Below are 21,675 nucleotides of genomic sequence, written 5' to 3' on the forward strand. Positions count from 1 at the left end.
TATCATATTCTATTCTTCAAACCCTGGTACACAGAATTTAGAATATAGAAAACTGAGGACTAATTTAGCAATCTAAGCTATTGTGGGGGTTTTTTTTTGGTTTGTTTTATTTGAGACAGGGTCTCGCTTTTGCCTAGGCTGGAGCACAATGGCACAATCTCAGCTCACTTGCAACCTCTGCCTCCCTGGCTCAGGTGATCCTCCCACCTCAGCCTCCCAGTGGCTGGGACTACAGGCATGCACCACCATGGCTAGCTAATTTTTTTTATTTTTTGTAGAGATGAGGTTTCACCATGATGCCCAGGCTAGTCTTGAACTCCTGAACTCAAGCAATCCACCCACCTCGGCTTCCCAAAGTGCTAGGATTACAGGTGTGAGCCTACAGGCCCAGCCTATTATTGGTTATTCACAAGAAAGAAGTATGTAATAGGTAAACATTTGCTCTTTTCTACTTGCATACACATAGACACGACTACAAACAATGTATTCATTGTTTATATAATAGTGCATATCAATGCTAAAAATGAAGATTCTGAATGCCTGGTGCTGCTTCACAATTATTACTTCCTAATCAGATCAAAGTTTCATAGATGTTATTTTAAGCCTTTATCATCGTTAAAGGCCATCTTTCATTTTACACACCCCCCGCAAGAAGATGACAACTCATATTTTACAGAAAATAACCAGAGCCTACTATCAATACCAGTACCAGCCACTGTGCTAAGCAATCTGTAAGAGGGTAACGGTATCTCTTTTACAGAGAACAAAATAATTAAGTATGGAGAAATTAAGTGACTTGCTCAAGATAATATAGTAAGAACTAGGGCAGGGATGTGAATCCGAGACTTTGCTTCCAAAACCCATCTTGCTTCCCTTATCTCATCTCAGGAGAAAATCTTGCCTATCAAGACTTAGCATTATACCATGTCGCAAGCCCACTGAATCCTGGATATTACTCTGTCTATCCACTACCACCCACCATCTGAATCCTGGATATTACTCTGTCTATCCACTACCACCCACCATCTGAATCCTGTATATTACCCTACTCTATCCACCATCATCCACCATGATTTTTACTTCTCTCTCTCTTCCTCTTGCTCCCTCCAAAAGCCTATAAACAAACAAGGTCTCTTTTACCATTAAAACACAACAATATAATGGAGCAGCAAAAATACACATATCAGGAGTCAGAAGTTTGCGGCTTAATTACTGACCCCAAACTCTCTGCTCTGAGATGAGACAGGATTTAGGAGAAGGAGAAACTAAGTAGCAACTGAATTGCCCCTCCTTTACAACCACAAGACGAAAGCTTCACTCTATTTGATCAATTTGCCTTTCCTTCCATTGTACTACTGTTTGGCACCTCAGCATTCATGTAAATCCTATTCTTGCTTCTTAGAATGGCCTCTCACCATTCTTCCATCTTCTCTTTTTGACAGTTCATATAACAGCTTTTTTTGGGAAACCTTCTCTAATCCATAGCATGGTTAACCATTCCTCCTCCACTGTCCTTAGTGCTTATCTCCATTAAAATACTCACCATAGTGTAATTATAATTCTTCATTTACATATTAATATTCTATATTAGAGGTAGTTTTCTGAAGAAAGGGAATATGATTATTCACCTTTACTTACTATCAAGCTCTGGGCATGGGACATAGCAGGGATATGGAAAATGTTGCATTTATTAGTCTTGAGATTTATTTTGTATTTAGGATAGTGCTACAGATAAGGATGAAATTATACAGATGTACTAGATTAAAATATTTTAAATAATATAAAGCAATAAAAATAATAAGCAATAAATACATTAATTCAATTTATGAATTTATAAGAATAACCAATTATAAACAAAATTTTATAATTCATATCAATTGAGAAGAATCAACTCAGAAAAGGCAAAGATCATTATACAGTGAAAGCAATCAGATAAAATTTCATGAAGGAAGCCTGTTAAGTATATGGATTGACTGGATAGCATAAAAGCTTATAGAGGAGGTACAGTATTTTTTTGTTTGTTTATTTCTCTTGTGGGCAGGACTTTAAACCAGTAGATGTACAGTATTATATAACATTTACAAATGGTTAGGAATATAGAAAAGGATGTGGCATATGTGTGAGATAATGAAGAGAACTGATTTAATTAAAATAAAGTGCTTGAATGAAGATGAAGAATAGCAAAAGATTAAAAATTTACACTTGCTCTGATATAAGCAAACTGGTATCATAAGTTCCTTATACCAAGTAAGGACAGCAAGAAAGCTCAACCAGTTTAAGTGAAATAAAAATAAATAAATAAATTCACAATGTAAACTACTTCTGGAATATAATGTAAGGTGTGAAGTAAGTAAGATGTGAAATCAGAGTTGTGACAATGGGAATGAAGAAGGCTTGCATCTAAGAGGTATTCTAAAGTAAGAATCTTATAAACTGGAAGTAATGAGTAAAAAAAAAACCAAGAAATCAAATATGCCTCTTGAGTTTTCTACAATTTTAAAACAAAATAAAGGAGGAAACAATAACCAGTCTACCTTATGCTCCAAGGGGTTGGGGGGGAAACAGAGAATGTAAATTACTATACAATAGGGGAAGAAAGGGAAATAGTAAGAGACGTGAACTGGGAATGATGACATAGAACTCTGAAAGGCAAAGCAGATGAGCTTTATAAGGGCATAAATGTAGGGTACTTATCAGAATCATCTGAAGGCATAAAAAAAAAAATTCTCCTGCTCCCATTCAGCCCAAACTGAGAGTAGTGCTTCAGGGATTAGAATCCTATCATGTATCAGAATCTGGGTGAGTATTAAGAAGAGGTTAATAAATGTAACAGCAAGGCCTCAGGACAGAGACTTGGAGACATACACCTAATAATAACAACTCCAATTACAAAGCCAGAAGTAACTTGAATTATGCTGCTTTCTCTCCAATTACAAAGCCAGAAGTAACTTGAGTTATGCTGCTTTCTCTGTAAACAACAGCTGTCATTTTTACTGGGTATGAAGACTCCACCAGTTCTTACACTTCATATGAAATTAAATTGTCCAAAGTAGCTCCATATCCATCAAACAGAATCACGTACAAATATACAACAAAGATATTGAAAGAATATTCATAGCAATAAATTATAATTAAACTTTGATTTCAAAGATTTCTTCCAAGCCCTTGTGAAGAGGTAAAATTTGGTCTGCCTAAAGCAAAATGTTTCCTCTCAGTTTTTAAAAATAGACATTTCTGTTCAGCTATCAAAATCTGAATAAGCAATTGATAATTATATCTTTTATATCAAAATTCAATTAAATTACATTACTAAAAATGAGATAAGATACTATGAGCCTCTTGGTGCAATATAACACACACAGCACTACATATTAAGTATTCTTGCAAAAAATGTTTGGCCTAAATTTTATCAAGATTTTGAACAGTGGTTCTCAAACTTTTGTCTCAGGATCCCTTTATACTCTTAAAATTAACATTATTGGGGACCTCAGAGGGGTTTTGTCTATATGTGTTATATCTATTAATATTTACTCCATAGCAGATGGTAAACCTGAAAAAGTTTAAGAATATTTATTAATTCATTAAAAACCGTAATAAAACTCATTATGTTAATAATATATAACATTTAAAATTTAAAACTCAGTATTTTCCAAAATAGGAAAAATTTAGTGAGAAGACTGGTATTGTTTTACGTTTTTGCAATCTTTTTAAACATATTGTTTAATAAAAGACAAATTTTTTTTTTTTTTTTTGGAGACAGAGTCTTATTCTGTTGCCCAGGCTGGAGTGCAGTGGCATGATCTCACCTCACTGCAACCTCCACCTCCTAGGTTCCAGTGATTCTTGGGCTTCAGCCTCCAGAGTAGCTGGGATTACAGGTGGGCATCACCATAGGTGGCTAATTTTCGTACTTTTAGTAGACAGAGTTTCACCATGTTGGCCAGTCCAGTCTCATACTCTGACCTCAAGTGATCCACCCACCTCACCCTCCAAAATGCTGAGATTACAGCCATGAGCCACTATGCCTGGCCCTACAAATGAATTCTTATATCTGCTTCTGTACTCTGCTGCAATATCACACATGCAGTATCATATAGCCTCTGGAAAATGACACCACACACTCTTGGGTGAATGTGAGTATAAAAGACAAAATTAGTTTTACATTGTTAACCTACCCCAACTATTTTAAGGTAAACTTCTTTTTACAGAAACATAGAAGAATAACCAGTAAAATGACACCACAAGGAAGCAAACAAATTCAGAATGTGAAACGTTCCTCAGAATAATCTAATTTTTTCAATAATCTCTGGCATGCTGAAAAAGAAAGTAAAAGCAATAGCTCTAGATTAAGAACTACAACAATAAAATACCTTCTGTGGACCTTGATGGAGCCTATTTTGAACACTGTCAATGGACATTTTTGAAACAATGGAGAGAATATCTGAATAGGTTCAGGGTGTTGGATGATCCAGAAATTGCTGTTAACTTTTTCAGGCATAATATGGTTATGTAAGAAAATGTCTCTATTTTAGAGTAGCATAATGAAGTATATAGTGATAAAATGAAATTAATCATAGCAACTACCTTTCAGGTTTCAATTAGACAGCTGTAGAAAATATCTGTCAGCAGACATGAACTACCATGGGTAATTTAAACTACAATAAGATATTTATTATTGTAGGTACTAATATATAAGACTTCATAAATCAACTCAAGTCATTCAGATAAAAGTCAGTGAACAAATTAACTTGACAAAGCATCTTGAGTTAAAAACATTACTTTTAACTCTAATCTATGTGGTGGGAAACAGTGTGAGTTTAGCTGAATTAATAGGGGGTTAAAAAGTAGGTAATGAGGGTGTGTTTTAAAATAATAAAGGTTTAAATGAATGCAAGGTGGGTACAGGATAAACTAGTGGTTCTTTGATCTTTATCTTTATTCTCACTATATCATGAGCAATAGCCGTACACATACCTCAACACCACCCTCACCCCAACGGCTCGCTCAGTATGCCTTCTACTATTGTCCTCTTTTAGATGGTTTGATGTTATCCACCTTGGGATTCTTTGTTAGAAACGACCCAAGTTCACCCATCAGGGGAAGACTTACACTGGTCACTCGGCGGTAGATCTGAGCAGCATTTTGGCACTCTGAGTAAGGATATTCAGATGTAGCCATCTCAAGCATGCACATCCCAAAAGCATAAACATCAACGGATTCATCATATTTCTCCTCATACATTTCAGGGGCCATGAACTCTGGGGTACCTTAAATTAAAAGAACGATTCAGACTCAATGCGAGCAGAAGCTTCAGACGTTACTCACCGGGGAGAGAGGCAGAGGGGAGTTGACCTGTGAGAGAAAAGAAATTGGAATGGGGAGAAAAAAGGAAAGGGGGGAAAAAGAGGAAGGAAATCTTCTCAGTCAGTCTGTTCCATCAAATATCTCATAAAAGATGTTCCACTGCAAGGCCTTTATATGAAACTGGAATAAGGTCAAGTATCTATTTATTAATTTACTGTGTAAAAGAAATTCCTTTGTCAAAATAGAGCCTTAGCTAAGAGATAAACTAATATAACTCATATTGAAAACAAATGGAAAGAAAAGGTAAGACACTAAGCAAGGAACAAAGCAAATATAATGGTACATCTGTAAGATAAGATGATGGGTTTAAAAAGATCAAAATACTTGTCTGCCTACTACTCTATGGTAGTTGTAAGGTTAACATTTACAGCTATACTCTTAACACTCAATTTGATTAGTTTCACTTTTTAAGAAGGACTTGCAGTGAAAATATTCAATATATTTTTTTAAAAAAATGAAAGAAAATGTAATTGTCTCCAAAGGCCACTCACCAGAGCCCTTTTCTTCACATACTTACCAACCCATCTGCAGTACATAAATAAGCCTACTACAGACACAAGAAATATAGTGAGGGACATCCTACAGGCAAATAAAGACATACACACACAAATACAGAACTTAAATACAGACTGATTTATGAGCACAAAGTGTGTGACCCCACAAGACTAGGTTGTATAATGCTTCCTGAAAATTAAGTCTGCATACCTCAAATTATAAGGCATTTCTAAGAAACAGGCATGCACACTATGATTTAATAAACAAACAAAATAAAAACTCGATTGGGCCAGAGATTTCAGGATGCCAAAGACAATCAAAAAATGTTTCCTGTGAAGAAGGCAAAAAAAGAAATTCAGCTTTAAATGATACTTTTCCCATTCTTCTTGTGAATGTATTATAAGAAAATATGAAAGCATTCCTAACCCTAGTTACATAATATTCCAAGGAGAACACTATTTTTGAAAGATGTGCAAATAACTGGTGTTCTATGCTTTTCCTAGCAATACTTAGGATTCAAGTTCACTTAAAAATTAATGGGTTTCTTTTGTTATTGTCACCTTTTGGAGTAGAATAGTGTTTATGAAGACTTCAAGTTTTTAAATTGTGATACCCTCTTCATAAGGTGAAAGCTTATCAAAATAGGCATTAAATTAATTTTTCATCTTTGAGTTTCTAACATATAAAGTCTGAAAGGGATAACCTTGTTCTTTAGATAAGTGATTCTCAATGGGGGCAATTTTGCCCTTCAGGGGCCATATGTAGCAATGTCTCGACACATTTTTTGGTTATAACAACTAGAAGGCAGGTAGGCAGGGAGCGTGCTACTGGCATCTAGTGGGTACAGGCTGGGAATACTGCTCAGGAATCTTAAAATGTACAAGACAGCCCCTTACAACAAAGAATTGTCTAGCTCCAAATCTCAGTAGTGCTAAGGTTGAGAAACACTTGTTTAGATAGATCATAACTTCTGAAGAGTGAGACTAAGAAAAAAGATGATAAAACCAACTTTTCAGAATGAACTGTCATAATTATTTTCAGAAAATATTACAGAGGCTAGATATTCCTTTTTTTTTTTAGACAAAAGTCTTGCTCTGTTGCGCAGGCTAGAGTGCAGTGACGCAATTTCAGCTCACTGCAACCTCCACCTCCCGGGTTCAAGCAATTCTTCTGCCTCAGCCTCCCAAGTAGCTGGGACTACAGGTACCTGCCACAATGCCTAGCTTTTTTTTTTTTTTTTTTTTTTTTTGTATTTTTAGTAGAGTGGGGTTTCTCCATGTTGGCCAAGTTGGTCTCAAATTCCTGACTTCTAGTGATCTGCCCACCTCAGCCTCCCAAAGTGCTGGGAGTACAGGCATGAGCCGCTGCGCTTGGCTGATCAATATTCTTGAATATACATATATATTCAACCAACATTTTATATGTTCAAAAATTTTTTTAATTTTAGAAACTAAAATATAAATTCCATTTCTTTTATGAAGTGACATACTGTATGTATTATATAAATGGTACATAATATGTATTATATAAATAGTGCATAATATTATCAATAGTGTGTAACAAAAAGATTGCTGGCCGGGTGCCGTGGCTTGCGCTGTAATCCCAGCACTTTAGGAGGCCGAGGCAGGTGGATCACTTGATGCCAGGAGTTCGAGACCAGCCTGGCAACATGGTGAAACTGCATTTCTACTAAAAATACAAAAATTAGCCAGGCGTGGTGACATGTGCCTATAATCCCAGCTATTCAGGAGGCTGAGGCATGAGAATTGCTTGAATCCAGGGGCTGGAGGTTGCAGTGAGCTGAGATCAAGCCACTGCACTCCAGCTTGGGTGACAGAGCGAGACTCCATCTCAAAAAAAAAAAAAAAATTGTTACATTAGGTTTTATCAACAAAGTTCACTTTACTTCTTGTAATGTAATGTTATCAATAGTCTCAAACATGATTCCAAAAAGCACCAATATAGAGAATCCTACATCTCATAAGTAGAACTGATCACCTCCTGAGTTCAAGCTATGAATTTCTGAGAGTTTATTTTACTTAATAATAGGGCCAGGATTCTAAATAAAAGGAACGGCAGAAAGCTAGTCAGGCTCCAAGGTACACCAGAAACATACCTATCACACTCTTGGCAAAGGATGCCCGCTTCAGGGTTGCCAGACCAAGGTCTCCAATCTTGACTGAGCCAGTAGGGCCAGTGATAAAGATGTTGTCACATTTAAGATCGCGGTGAATAATAGGTGGAGTTCGAGTATGAAGAAACTGAAGTCCTTTGAGGATCTGACGGCACCAGCTTCTTAGAACTTTGATCTTCATCACTTTAAACCTTTTCAGATACCTAGAAAAAGCAAAGTACACCAAACAAGTTATCAATGATATGAGTTTGTTGCTTTGAAGAATTCCATTAAATTCTAACATGACTGGAGATGGGAATATCAAATTTAGAATACTAAGATTCAGTAACTTTAAAGGTTAGTAATACTTTTTTAAGCAGGGCTACGATCGTTTAAAATAAAGATTATATTAAGAGACACAGAAAAATAAGTCTTCCAAATACTTTTTCATCTAAACAATGATAGTGTTAGGTAACCAGTTTTTTCTTAAACAAATAGGAGATCAAGTTGGTTATATCAGCTAAATATTTCAGAGTTAAAAATATTTAATTGGTGATTGGAAGAGAATTATGATAACAAAGCACAAACTATAAATTCCTTAAAATTAGGTCACTATTTAAATGATTAAGTGGTAGAGTTCTGCTTCTGTTAAATAGTGGGGTAGTTCTATCAGACACAGATGTATTTATAAACTCTGGTTAAAAATATACAAAACAACTATTACTTGAAGGTTCTGGAGAGCAATTAAAATCAGTCATAGGCAGGTAGGGACAAAGGGAAAGCACTGCTAAGAGTTTCCTTCTTTGTAATACCTTTTTACCTAAAAATAGGCCCTCTTCTGATTTTGCAGGCCTGCTATACCCCAGACAGAAATGGGGACTCAGTTTCTGGAATGAGCACAGCATCAAGAACAGTGCTGTCTAATTGACCTTTCTGCAAGAATGGTTTGTCCAATAAAGTTGCGACTAGCCAAATGTGACTATTCAAACGCAGATTAACTAAAATAAAAAATTCAGTTTCTCAGCTGAGATTGGTTGCTCATGCCTGTAATCCCAACACTTTGGGAGGCGGATCACGAGGTCAAGAGATCAAGACCATCCTAGTCAACATGGTGAAACTCTATCTCTACTAAAAATACAAAAATTAGCTGGGTGTGGTGGTGCCCCTATAGTCCCAGCTACTTGGGAGGCAGAGGTTGCGTGGGCCTAGATGGCACCACTGCACTCCAGCCTGGCAATTCCATCTCAAAAAAATAAAAACAAAAACAAACAAACAAAAAAACCCATCTCTCAATTGCACTAGCCACATTTCAAGTGCTCAATGGCCACATGTGGCAAATAGTTACCATTCTGGATGGTGTACATTATACAACATTTCCATCATGGCAGAATGCTCTAGTGAACAGCAGAGATCTAGAAAGGAAAGGAGGAAATCTCAGAAAGCAGACACCGAGCCTTAAATTCTGCATATTCACTCTGCCCAAATCTCTAGTTGACCTCTGAAATACATATATGTAGGAAAGATTCCAAGCAGCCCAAGTATGCTAAAAGAACTGAATAGAGATCTCTGATGCTACTCACTATAGAAAAGACACATCTGAGGATTGAACTCCAATGCTTATTTTATCTGGAAATATTCAGGAAACAATAGAGCACTAAAAGTGTTAAATATAAAATATGACAGGCCGGGCACGGTGGCTCACGCCTGTAATCCCAGCACTGTGGGAGGCCGAGGTGGGTGAATCATGAGGTCAGGAGTTTGAGACCAGCCTGGCCAAATCGTGAAACCCCGTCTCTACTAAAAACAGAAAAAATTAGCCGGGTGTAGAGGTGGGCCCTGTAATCCCAGCTAATTTGGGAGGCTGAAGCAGGAGAATCACTTGAACCCAGGAGGTGGAGGTTGAAGTGAGCTGACATGGCACCACTGCACTCCAGCCCAGGCAACAGAGTTGAGACTCCATCTCAAAAAAAGAAAAAAAAATTAGCTGGGTATAGTGGCATGCGCCTGTAGTCCCAGCTACTCAGGAGGCTGATGTTGGAGAATCGCTTGAACCTGGGAGACGGAGTTTGCAGTGAGCACAGATCGCACCAATGCACTCCAGCCTGGGCAACCGAGCAAGAGTGTCTCTCTCTCTCTCTCTCCCTCTCTCTCTCTCTCACACACACACACAGAGATGTAGCAAGCATTTCAGGGACACATGCACATACACACACACACACACACACACACACACACACACACAGATGTAGCAAGCATTTCAGGGTCTTCCATTATAACTGATTTTTGCCCAATCACATTGAAGAAAAAGCCCAGTTGCTAAAAAGCTCTACTCTTATAAATGGAGTTCTTAATCAGTTCTTCAGTACTAAGATATTTACGAAAACAATCAACTCATGGTTAAATGGGGATAATTACAGTACCTATGCCAAAAATTGGCAGACTAAATACTGGGAACAATGGCTGCTAAATGTTAGAGTACAGAGAATACTCTGTTCAAGTAGAGAATATCAACAGAGAGACAGAAATTTTAAAAAGGATCCAAGTAGAAATTCAGGTGCTGAAAAATACAGATTCACTAAGGGATCTGAGTAGCATATGTGAACATACAGAAGAAAATGGCAATAAACTTGAAAATAAGAGGTGAAATCATACAGTCTGAGGAGCAGAAATGAGTACAACTAAGAGACCTGCAAGACACCATCAAGTTGACCCAAATATACACAATGGGAGTCCTAGAAAAAGAGAAAAGAACAGAAAGAACATTTGAGAAAATAATGGCCACAAATTTCCCAAACTTAGTAAATGACATGAATCTATACATCCAAAAAGTTCAACAAACTCTAAGGATAAATGCAAATAGATCCACAATGAGAAACATATTCAAACTGTTAAAAGGCAAAGACAAAGAGAGAATCTTGAAAGTAGAAAGGGAGAAGTGACTTATGACCAAGGGATCCTCAGTAAGATTATAAGCTGATTAAAAAAAAAATTATGAGCTGGTCTTTCAGCAAAAACCATGGAGGGCAGAAAGCAGTAGGATGACATATTTAAAGGGCTAAAAGAAACAAAAGCAAAAGCAAAAAAAAAAAAAAAAAACCTTAAGACTGCCAACCAAGAATTATATATCCAGCAAAATTACACTACAGAAATGAAAGAGACATTAAGACATTCCTAGGTAAATAAAAGCTAGAGGAGTTTGATAGTAGTACACCTTCCCTATATAAGAAGTGCCAAAGAGAATCATTAGACTGAAATAAAAAGACACTAGATAATAACTTGAAGCAATAAAAACAAATCAAATCTCTGGTAAAATCCAATACATATTAAGTATTAAAACCAATATTAATGTATTTTTGGTTTATAATTCCTTTTATTTCCTACATGATTTAAAAGACAAATGCATGTAAAATAATGATTATGAAACTATGTTAATGGGTACACAATGTATAAAGATAAAATTGGAGACAATGAAAACATAAAATGGGCAGGAGGGGTGAGGCTGAATAGGATCAGAGATTTATATGCTATAATATTAAAGCTAAACTGGTATCAATTCAGGGTAGACTGTTAAGAGATTTATGATGTTAATTGTGATCCTCAAGGTAACCACTGAAAAAATATCTAAATATATACACAAAAGGAAATGAGAAAGGTATAAAAATGGTATACTACAAAAGAAAAATAAACACATTTTAAAAGTCAGAAATAGAGGAGATAAGGAGCAAAAAAAGGTATAAGACTGTCTCTAGGAATGTGACACACACACGCACACATGTACTATATATGTATGTACCATATATGTATACAGGGTACATGGTATGTGTGTGTATATATGGTACAAAACATACAAATAACAAACAGCAAAATGGCAGATCATTCATTTGACTAATCAAATGTAAATAAACTCTCCTACCAAAAACAGAGATAGGCAGAATGGATTTAAGAAAAAGAAAAAAAAAAAGAGCTAACTACATATACTGTCTACAAGAGACTCAGATGAAAGAAAAATGATATTCCATGCTAACAGTAAATAAAAGAGGGTGAGGTAGCTAAACTAGCATCAGGCAAAATAAGTAAAAATATTGATGCAAGAGATAAAGAAGAGCATTATTTACTGAAAAAAGGGCCAATCCATTTAAAAAATAACAATTATATACATCAAACAATAAAGCCACCAAATAATGAAGCTAACACTGACAGAATTAAAGGGAGGAAATTAGTAGATACTACAGTAGTTTTAGTTGGAGACTTCAATATTCCACTTTCAATAATGGATAAAACATCTAGATAGAAGATGAGTAAGAAAACAGAGGATTTGAACAATATTATAAACCACCAAAAGGTAACAAGACATGTATAGAACACACTGTCCAACAACAAGTGAATACATATTCTTCTCAACTGTACATGGAACATTCCTTCAAGAAATCTCCAAACAACGAAAAGTTTAGGACTGGATGGCTTCACTGATGAGTTCTACCAAACATTTAAAGGAGAATTAACACAAATCCTACTCTTCCAAAAAGTATAAGTGGGGGAAACACTTTCTAAATCATTCTAAGGCACCAGTATTGCCCTGATATTGAAGATACCACAAGAAAACTATAGGCTAACACTCTTATGAATGTAGATGCAAAAACTCTCAACAAAATATTAGCAAGCCAAACCCAAATGCATAGCAAAAGGATTATACGCTATTTATCTATGAAATGCAAGGGTGGTTCAACATAAGAAAATTAATAATCAGTATAATATGCCATGTTAATAGAATGAAGCAGTTTCATGATTATCTAACTTGATGCAGAAGAGCATTTGACAAAATCTAACATCTTTCCATTAAAAAAAAAACAAAAAACTTAACAAACTAGGATAGGAATTGCAGAGAACTTCCTCAACAAGATAAAGAGCATTTATGAAAAACTCACAGCTAACATATACTCAATGGTGAAAGACCAAAAGCTTTCTTCTTAAGATCAGGAATGTGAAAAGGATAATCAGTGCTATCCATAATGAAAGTTCTAGCCAAAACAGTTAGACAAGAAAAATAAAGGCATTTAAACCAGAAAGAACTATCTATTTACAGATTATTTGATCCAATATATAAAAATCCCAAAGAATGGCCAGGTGTGGTGGCACACACCTGTAATCTCAGTACTTTGGGAGCCAGAGGCAGGGAGATCACTTGAGGCAAGGAATTTGTGACCAGCATAAGCAATATACTGAGACCTGATCTTTACAAAAAATGTAAAAATCACCCAGGCATGGTGGTACACACGTGGAGTCCCAGCTACTCAGGAGGCTGAGGTGGGAGGATCCTTTAAGCCTAGGAGTTCAAGGCTGTAGTGAGCTATGACTGCACCACTGCACTCTAGCCTGGTGACAGAGTGAAACCCCATCTGTTAAAAAACAAACAAGCAAGCAAACAAACAAACAAATCCCAAAGAACAAACACACATACACACAAACACAAGCTAATACAAGAATTCAGCAAAGTTACAAAACAACAAGACTGACACACAAAAATCAGTTGTATTTATATATACCAGCAATTAACAATCTGAAAAGGAAATTAAGAAAACTATTCCATTTGCAACAGTGTATAAAAGATCTAGGAATAAATTTAACCAAGAATGTGAAAGACTTGTATAATGAAACTACAAAATAGTGCTGAAAGAAATTCAAAAAGACATAAATAAATGGACAGACACCCTGTGTTCATGGATTAGAAAACAATATAGTTAAGATGGTAATACTATATATACAAAGTGATCTGCAAATTCAACAAAATCTCTGTTAAAATTCCAACAGCCTATTCTTGTAGAAATGAAAATCTAATCCTCAAATTCACATGGAATTTCAAGAGGACCCCAACTATCAAAAACAATAGTGAAAAAGAAAGAAATTGAAGTCACTTCTAATTTTCAAAATTTACTACAAAACTACAGTAATCAGTTTTGTGGTACTGGCATAAGAACAGACATATAGACCAGTGAAACAGAATTGAAAGTCCAGAAATAAACCTATACATATGATTAAATAATTTTTGACAAAGGTACCAAGACCATTCAATGAGTAAAAGTCTCTTCAGATGCTGGGACAAATGGACATCCAACGTGCAAAAGAATGAAATCAGATCCTACCTCATGGCATATACAAAAGTTAACTTAAGAATTGAACAGTAACTTAAGTAGAAGAGTTAATTGATAGAACTCTTAGAAGGAAACTTAGGGATAAACCTGCATGACCTTGGTTATGACAATGGAGTCTTCCATTTGACACCAAAGCCCAAGCATCAACAGACAAAACAGATACAATGGATTTCATCAAAATTTAAAGCTTGGCACAGGTTTGAGCATCCCAATCAGAAATCCAAGATCCAAATGCTCTAATCCAAAATCTGAAACTTTTTGAGCACTGACATTACACACAACAAAAATGCTCATTTGAGCATTGTGATTTCAGATTTAGGATGCTCAACTGGTAAGTATAATTCAAAGTTCCAATATCTGAAAAAATTCAAAGCCCAAAATACTTCTAGTCCCAAGAGATTTCAGATAAGGGATACTATACTCAATTTGTACATCAAAGAACATTATCAAAGGAGCAAAAAAGGCAACCTACAGGACAAAGTATCGCCAAATCATAGATCTGGACAAAGGTCTAGTTTCTAAAATATATAAAGAACTCTTATAAATCAACAAAAAGACAAGCAATCCAATAAAAAATGAGCAAATAACTTGAATAAACATTTCTCCAAAGATATACAAAGAGCCAATAAGCATATGAAAAGATGCTCCACATCATTAATCATTAGGGAAATGCAAATCTAATCCATCATGAGATACCATGTCATTCCCAGTAGAACGGTTATTAAAGATAGTTTGGTGGTTCCTCAAAAAGTTAAACATAGGATTTCCACAAGATTCAGTAATTCCATTCCTAGTACACAGCAAAAAGAAATGAAAACAGGTACTCAAAAAAAAAAAAAAACCAGTGCACAAATATTTACAGCAACAGTACTTATAACAGCCAAAAGGTGAACACAACCCAGATGTTCATCAATGGATGAATAAACAAACTGTGGTATTTCCATGCAATGGAATGTTACTTAGTCCTAAAAGGGAATGAAGTACTAATGCGTGCAATCATGATGATCCTCGAAAACACTGCTAGGTGACAGATGCCAAACACAAAGATCCATAACATACTTTAAGAGTCTATTTATAGGACATATCCTGATTACATAAATCCATAGAGAGATGGTAAAACGGTAGTTGCCAGGAGCTGAGGGTTGGAGGAAATGGGAAATTGTTCCATGGGCATAGAGTTTTAGTTTTGTGAAATGAAAAGCATTCTAGAAATTGCACAGAAATGTGTATGAATTAACACTACTGAACTGTACACTTAAAAATGGTTAAGATGGTAAATATTATGTTTTTTACAATAAAAAAAATCCCATCTACGAATGGATGGTCCCAGAGATCAGCTAGTCCAACTGCTTGTTTTACATACACATGGGGAACTGAAGCCCAAATAAGGTTAGATATTTGCCCAAAATTACAGTTGGTCAGAGGCAGCGCTGGGAGTAGTCACAACTTCTATTCCAAGTCTAGCACTTGTTCTACTAAATAAACTCTCCTGTTGGCATAAGCCTCTGAGGCTCAGAAAGTGAACATTTCTTTTTAAATTTAAAAAGAACTTAGATAATGCGCAATTAAAGAAAAAATACGATGCCTGGGCTGGAGGAAGGGAAATGTGGAGTAACTGCTTAACAGGCACAGAGTGTTCTTCTGAGGTGATGAAAATAAATGTTTAGTAACTTGACAGATGTGGTAGTTACACAACACTGTGAATGTACTAAGTGACGCTGAACTGTACACTCTAAAATGATTACTTGTATGATCTTTGAATTTCATATCTATTTTAAAAAATAAGTCTAAATTTATTTCAATTTTTTAATCCAAATCTTCTTTTTTTTTTTTTCTTTTGAGATGCCATCTCACTCTGTAACCCAGGCTGGAGTACAGTGGCACAATCTCGGCTAACTGCAACCTCTGCCTCCTGGGATCAAGCAATTCTCCTGCCTCAGCCTCCCAAGTAGCTGGGATTACAGGTGCCTGCCACCACGCCCAGCTAATTTTTTCTATTTTTAGTAAAGATGGGGTTTCACCATGTTGGCCAGGCTGGTTTCAAACTCCTGACCGCAGGTGATCTACCCACCTCATCCTCCCAAAGTACAGAGATTACAGGCATAAGTCATCACACCTAGCCTTAATCCAAATTTTCTAACTCATACATTCCCATCTTATTTTTCAGCTATGGGTGCTGTATTTGTTTCAATGCAAATATACACATAGAACAAAGGTAGAAATTCAAAAGGTCAAAAAAGCATGTATTTTGGAATTAATTCCTATTCCTTCCCAATTTGCCTCTCCAAATGCTGCCAATGGTCCTAGTTATTCATTCTTCCAGCAATGAATATGAATGTTTTAAATCTACTTGCTTAGGAATCTGTACATATTCTCAATGAGAATTCTTGAATTCTGAAATTATTCTTGTTCTCATTCTCTCTACTCTTACATTTTTATTTTTATTTTTGGGATGGAGTCTCACTCTGTCACCCAAGCTGGAGTGCAGTGGCACGATCTCGGCTCATTGCAACCTCTGCCTCCTGGGCTCAACCGATTCTTCTGCCTCAGCCTCCAGAGAAGCTGGGACTACAGACACACCCCTTTTAGATAATTAAGTCTAACTGGGTCTTCTCGTTACTATGTTATCCTCTTTTAATATTTTCTGTCTTTTTCGTGCCTTCTGTTGCTCATTTCTTCATAGCTATTACTCCTGTCAATTCAATTTAGTCTGTTGTTTAACCTAATCATTTGTTTGAAGTTTAATATTCTTATTTCTAGAAGCTCTTCAGAATCTTTTAAATTATGCCTGTCTTCTTTTATGGTGTCTTATTTCTTCAATTCTTCTTTTCTCTTCATATACTTCATATATACTTACATATATCTTTACTGACATCATTATGTAAATAATAGCTTGTAATCACTCTCAGACTTGTCCATAATATCTTTAATTGTTACAGTGCTATTTTCTGGTTGTGTCTATTCACCTTCATTGGTGTGATTTGTAATTTAGTTGTAAGGTTATCTTCTTTGGAAACTGTTTTGTCTCTGGACACTGTGACCAAGGATCTGTGAAAATGTCCCTGGGAGTTTTCTTTCAGTTCCTGATCGATTATGATGTACATTTCTTGGCTTGGATTCCTGTACCAAGCAGATGGTATAAATTTATTTTATAGAGCCATCTACATATGAGCTGGAAGAATATTGAACAGGCTGGGCATCATGGCTCATGCTTATAATCCCAGCAGTTTGGGAGGCCAAATTGGGATGAGCTCAGGAGTCTGAGAGCAGTCTGGGGCAACATAATGAGACATTCTCTCTACTTAAAAAAAAAAAATTTTTTTTCATTAACCAGGTATGGTGATGAGCAACTGTAGTCCCAGGTACTGGGGAGGCTGAGGTGAAAGGATTCTCTGAGCCCAGGAGTTTGAGGCTGCAGTGAGCTATGACTGCACCACTGTACTCTGGCCTGGGCGACAGAGTGAGACCCTGTCTCCAAAGAAAGAAAAAAAAAAAAAGAAAGAAAGAAAGATAAGATCACAGAATAATTAAGAACGCTAGTAGCATCTGATGGGAATTTCTATTTTTCACAGGGTCTCCCCCTCTTATCCACAGTCTTGTGCACACAGGCAAAATTCCTTGCAGCTTTCACTGGCTGGGGCACTGAGGTCTCTCTTTTCTTGGATAATTCAGTTTTTGACACAGGCTAAGTTCTAGCTTCCCTCTCTACCTAGTTCTAAAGCCTTTTGTCCTTTTATGGATATTAAAACTAGCATCAACTCCTCAACCAACATGCGGTCTAAAATCCCAGAGTATAAGTTCCTGTTTTGGCTTTGAGTTATCTCTGCTTATTATCTGGAGGTTAACCTTTCTTTTCTTAAAGCTTGGATATGTATTGAAAAAACTTTTATTATATTCAACACTTCAGTCTGTTGATGGGGGACAGCTATTCCATGGGGGCTTACCCTACTATATTACCCCCAGTATAGTTTTCAAAACAAGTAAACCATTGTGTTTTAGGGTAATCTTAGGCATGCTGGACAAACTGTTGACAACCAACTAAGTATCCAAACCAGTGGAAAGAATCTCAAGATGTACACATAATTACTACCACATAATTTTCCTTAATTCATTCAAATACTTATCATTCAGTACTACATCCTTCCACTAGAATGTGGTATCTAGCACTAGTTCATAGTGCTAGGTATATACAGCTAGTTAGCATATTCTAGTGGAAGAAAAGAGAATATCAAGAAGCCTAGCTAACTAAGCTAACTAGGATAAAGGTATTGCCATAAACAAGAGTGGAAGTTGGGTAAAGAAATTAGAATTTCAAGACAGAAATGATCTGCTGATGTTTCAACATGTTAATTTTAAGTATTTCAGAACACATGCAAGTGGCCATATCCAGGTGCTATAACACTGTATTCCAAAGATCTGGAATTAATCAGCTCAGCAGTATTAACTTTAAAAAGTAATAAAGAATATATGCAACAGTGACAATTTAAAAATATCCAATTTCATCAAATAAAAAAATTTATACCAGGTAATTTACAACAGGTTCTTCTCTGAGTAAAAACAGATCCTCTAAGATACCAGGGGTCCCCAGCCACTGGTCCACAGATTGATATAAGTCCATGGCCTGTTAAGAACCTGGCCACACAGCAGGAGGTGAGCCGCAGGCGAGCAAGAAAAGCTTCATCTGTATTTATAGCTGCTCCCTCATTGCTGGCATTACCACCTGAGCTTCGCCTTGTGTCAGGGGCATTAGATCTCTCATAGGACCATGAACCCTATTGTAAACTGTGCATCCAAGGGATGTAGGTTGAGCGCTCTTTAGGAGAATCCAATGCTTGATGATCTCTGTCACTGTCTCCCATTATATTTTAATGTAATAATAATAGAAATAAAGTACACAATAAACATAATGTGCTTGAATCATTTCAAAACCACTCCCCTATTCCTAGTCCATGGAAAAACTGTCTTCCACAAAATCAGTCCCTGGTGCCAAAATGGTTTGGGACTGCTGCTCTAAGAAACCTGGGAAAACCCGCTTTTCAAAAAAAAAAAAAAGAAGCAGCAGCCTGGGATTACAAAGGCATACTCCAACTCTTACCAAAAGCTCTTTTCAACAACTACTACCGGGAAATTCCTGCATTTAACCTATTTCCATGAAAGGAACGATAGAACTAGCTATTTGGGGATCAATTTCTGATGCTATGGGAAATGGAACTAAAAGTATTTTTAAAGTGATAACTGTTACAATATAATCTGCATTTGATATAAAAGTTACAGCAATGTAGCAAAGCACAATACAAATGAAAAAAATGGCTAGTTTCTCAATAACCTTAATTTCATTTTAACCACTAGAGGGCTACCTTGACATTTGATTTCTGATCCCTTCGCCACTCTTTTTTTTGTGTGAGACGGAGTCTCCCTCTGTCGCCCAGGCTGGAGTGCAGGGGCACGATCTCGGCTTACTGCAACCTCTGCTTCCTGGGTTCAGGCAATTCTCCTGCCTCAGCCTCCTGAGTAAGTGGGACTACAGGCAAGTACCATCCACGTCCAGCTAATTTTTTATATTTTTAGTGGAGTTGGGGTTTTACCATGTTAGCAGGATGGTCTTGATCTCCTGACCTTGTGACCTGCCTGCCTTGGCCTCCCAAAGTGCTGGGATTACAAACTGGACCCACCACAGCCAGCGAAGCCACTTCATTTTACAAACACCAATCAGTATGACTTAAAATAACTAGATTTACTTTGCAATAACTTCTCATTTCTTTCTTTCTTTCTTTTTTCTGAGACAGAGTCTGGCTCAGTTACCCAGGCTGGAGTGCAATGGCGCGATCTCGGCTCACTGCAGCCTCTGCCTCCTGGGTTCAAGCGATTCTCTTGCCTCAGCCTCCCAAGTAGCTGGGATTACGGATGCACGCCATCATGTTCGGCTAAGTTTTGTATTTTCAGTACAGACCAGGTTTCACTGAGATGGTCAGGCTGGTCTCAAACTCCTGACCTCAAGTGATCTGCCCACCTCGGCCTCCCAAAGAGCTGGGATTACAGGCATGAGCCACCACACCCGGCCATGACTTCTCATTTCAATACTTACCAAGAAATAATTATCAAATCACTTTATATACCAGAGGGCTTTTGGGCAAGGAAATATGTTAATACAGTAACATCTGGAAGGATTGTTCCTTTCTTAGTAGGCTGGACAACAAAAGTAAAACTTGTAGGCCTGAAATTTCAAAAATCAAATTCTCTCCTATTTCTTGGTCAGCTTTTGTAATACTGATGCACTTACGTTTTAAGTGTTCCAGACGTCATAAGTTCAGTCACCAAAACAATACACTTCTTTCCTTTTACTGTGGATTCCCAGGAATCATAAAATCTAACAATATTGGGATGCTGAAGACCCTTTAACATTTCAGCTTCTTCTTTAAATCTCTGCCTCTCAGACTTTGTTAACTTTCGATCCTAAAATCAAAAACCAAAACAGAATGTGGTTTAAAATGATAAAACACCAAATCAAACAGTTAATCTTAGATACTAAACATTACTAAATCATGATCAATGGTGTTTAAAGAATCCAAATGCTAAAAATGCTAATGACAGATTTTGGATTATTTTATGAATTCATGCTTGAGATCATTTTAGTATCTTTACTGTTAATGTATACCTCAGATATAGTCTCATTTTTGTAAGGTGCAGTTAACTTTCCACATCCAAAATAAGTCATCAATTGCTAGACATGCAATTTAACGTCAGGAAATGAACATATAGGCTTTGGAGGCAAAAAGACCTAAATATAAATTCTAGTTCTATCTTTGTATTGATTAAAATAAATGTATCTTTAACCAAAACATTGTTTTTTTTGTTTTTTAAGGCTGGAGTGCAGCAGTGCTATCATAGCTCACTGTAGCCTCAAATCCTGGGCTCTAGGGATTACACCTCAGCCGCCAGACTAAGTAGGACTACAGGCATGTGCCACCTTGCCTGGCTAACTTTTTAGTATTTTTGTAGAGATGAGGTCTTGCTACGATGCACAGGCTGGTCTTGAACTTCTGGTGATCCTCTTACTTTGGCATCCCAAAGCCTGGGATTACAGCTGTGAGCCACTGTGTGAAGCCTTTTTTTTTTTTTAAGCAATAATATTCAAGTATTTGTCTTCAAGTCAGGAAAATTCTGTTATTATCTCTCTAAACACTGTTTCCTCTCATTCTCTTTCCCCTCCCAATTCTTCTTTTTAAACAATTTTTAAATGTGTGTGTGTATAACCTTATTTTATCCTTAATATCCTTTAATTTCTCTCTCATTTTCCATTTCTTTCTCTCTGCTACTTTCTGGGCAATGTTTTCAGATCTACCTTCTTGTTCATTAATTTTTCTCTTCCGTTATTACATCAATTATTAATTGAACTTTGAGTTCTCAGTCTGTCACCAAAAGTACCCAATGAGGAATGTAATAAATAGAAACTACCAAGTTACTACTCCTGTTTCTACTCTGTCCACTAGCATCAAAACCAATGGATATGGGAAGCAGGAAGGCTAGGCGCATACCAAAAGCTTCAGTGGGGGA

General features: G+C 36.6%; 1 protein-coding gene across 17 annotated transcripts in view; it reads right to left on the reverse strand.

Moving 5' to 3' along the window:
• WNK1 (WNK lysine deficient protein kinase 1) overlaps nucleotides 1-21,675 on the reverse strand; it is a 145,070-nt gene that overhangs the window by 75,086 nt on the left and 48,309 nt on the right. For all 17 annotated transcript variants that reach the window (XM_012434929.2, XM_012434935.2, XM_012434930.2 and 14 more), the window contains 3 exons: nucleotides 20,402-20,574; nucleotides 7,976-8,196; nucleotides 5,110-5,267 (listed from right to left, as the gene is read on the reverse strand). In XM_012434929.2, coding sequence (XP_012290352.1) covers nucleotides 5,110-5,267; nucleotides 7,976-8,196; nucleotides 20,402-20,574 — 552 coding nt within the window. The remainder of the gene's footprint in view (nucleotides 1-5,109; nucleotides 5,268-7,975; nucleotides 8,197-20,401; nucleotides 20,575-21,675) is intronic.

Source organism: Aotus nancymaae, unplaced genomic scaffold (assembly GCF_030222135.1).
Source record: "Aotus nancymaae isolate 86718 unplaced genomic scaffold, 86718_ANA_hifiasm-v0.15.2.pri h1tg000016l, whole genome shotgun sequence".
Classification (NCBI taxonomy): Eukaryota; Metazoa; Chordata; class Mammalia; order Primates; family Aotidae; genus Aotus; species Aotus nancymaae.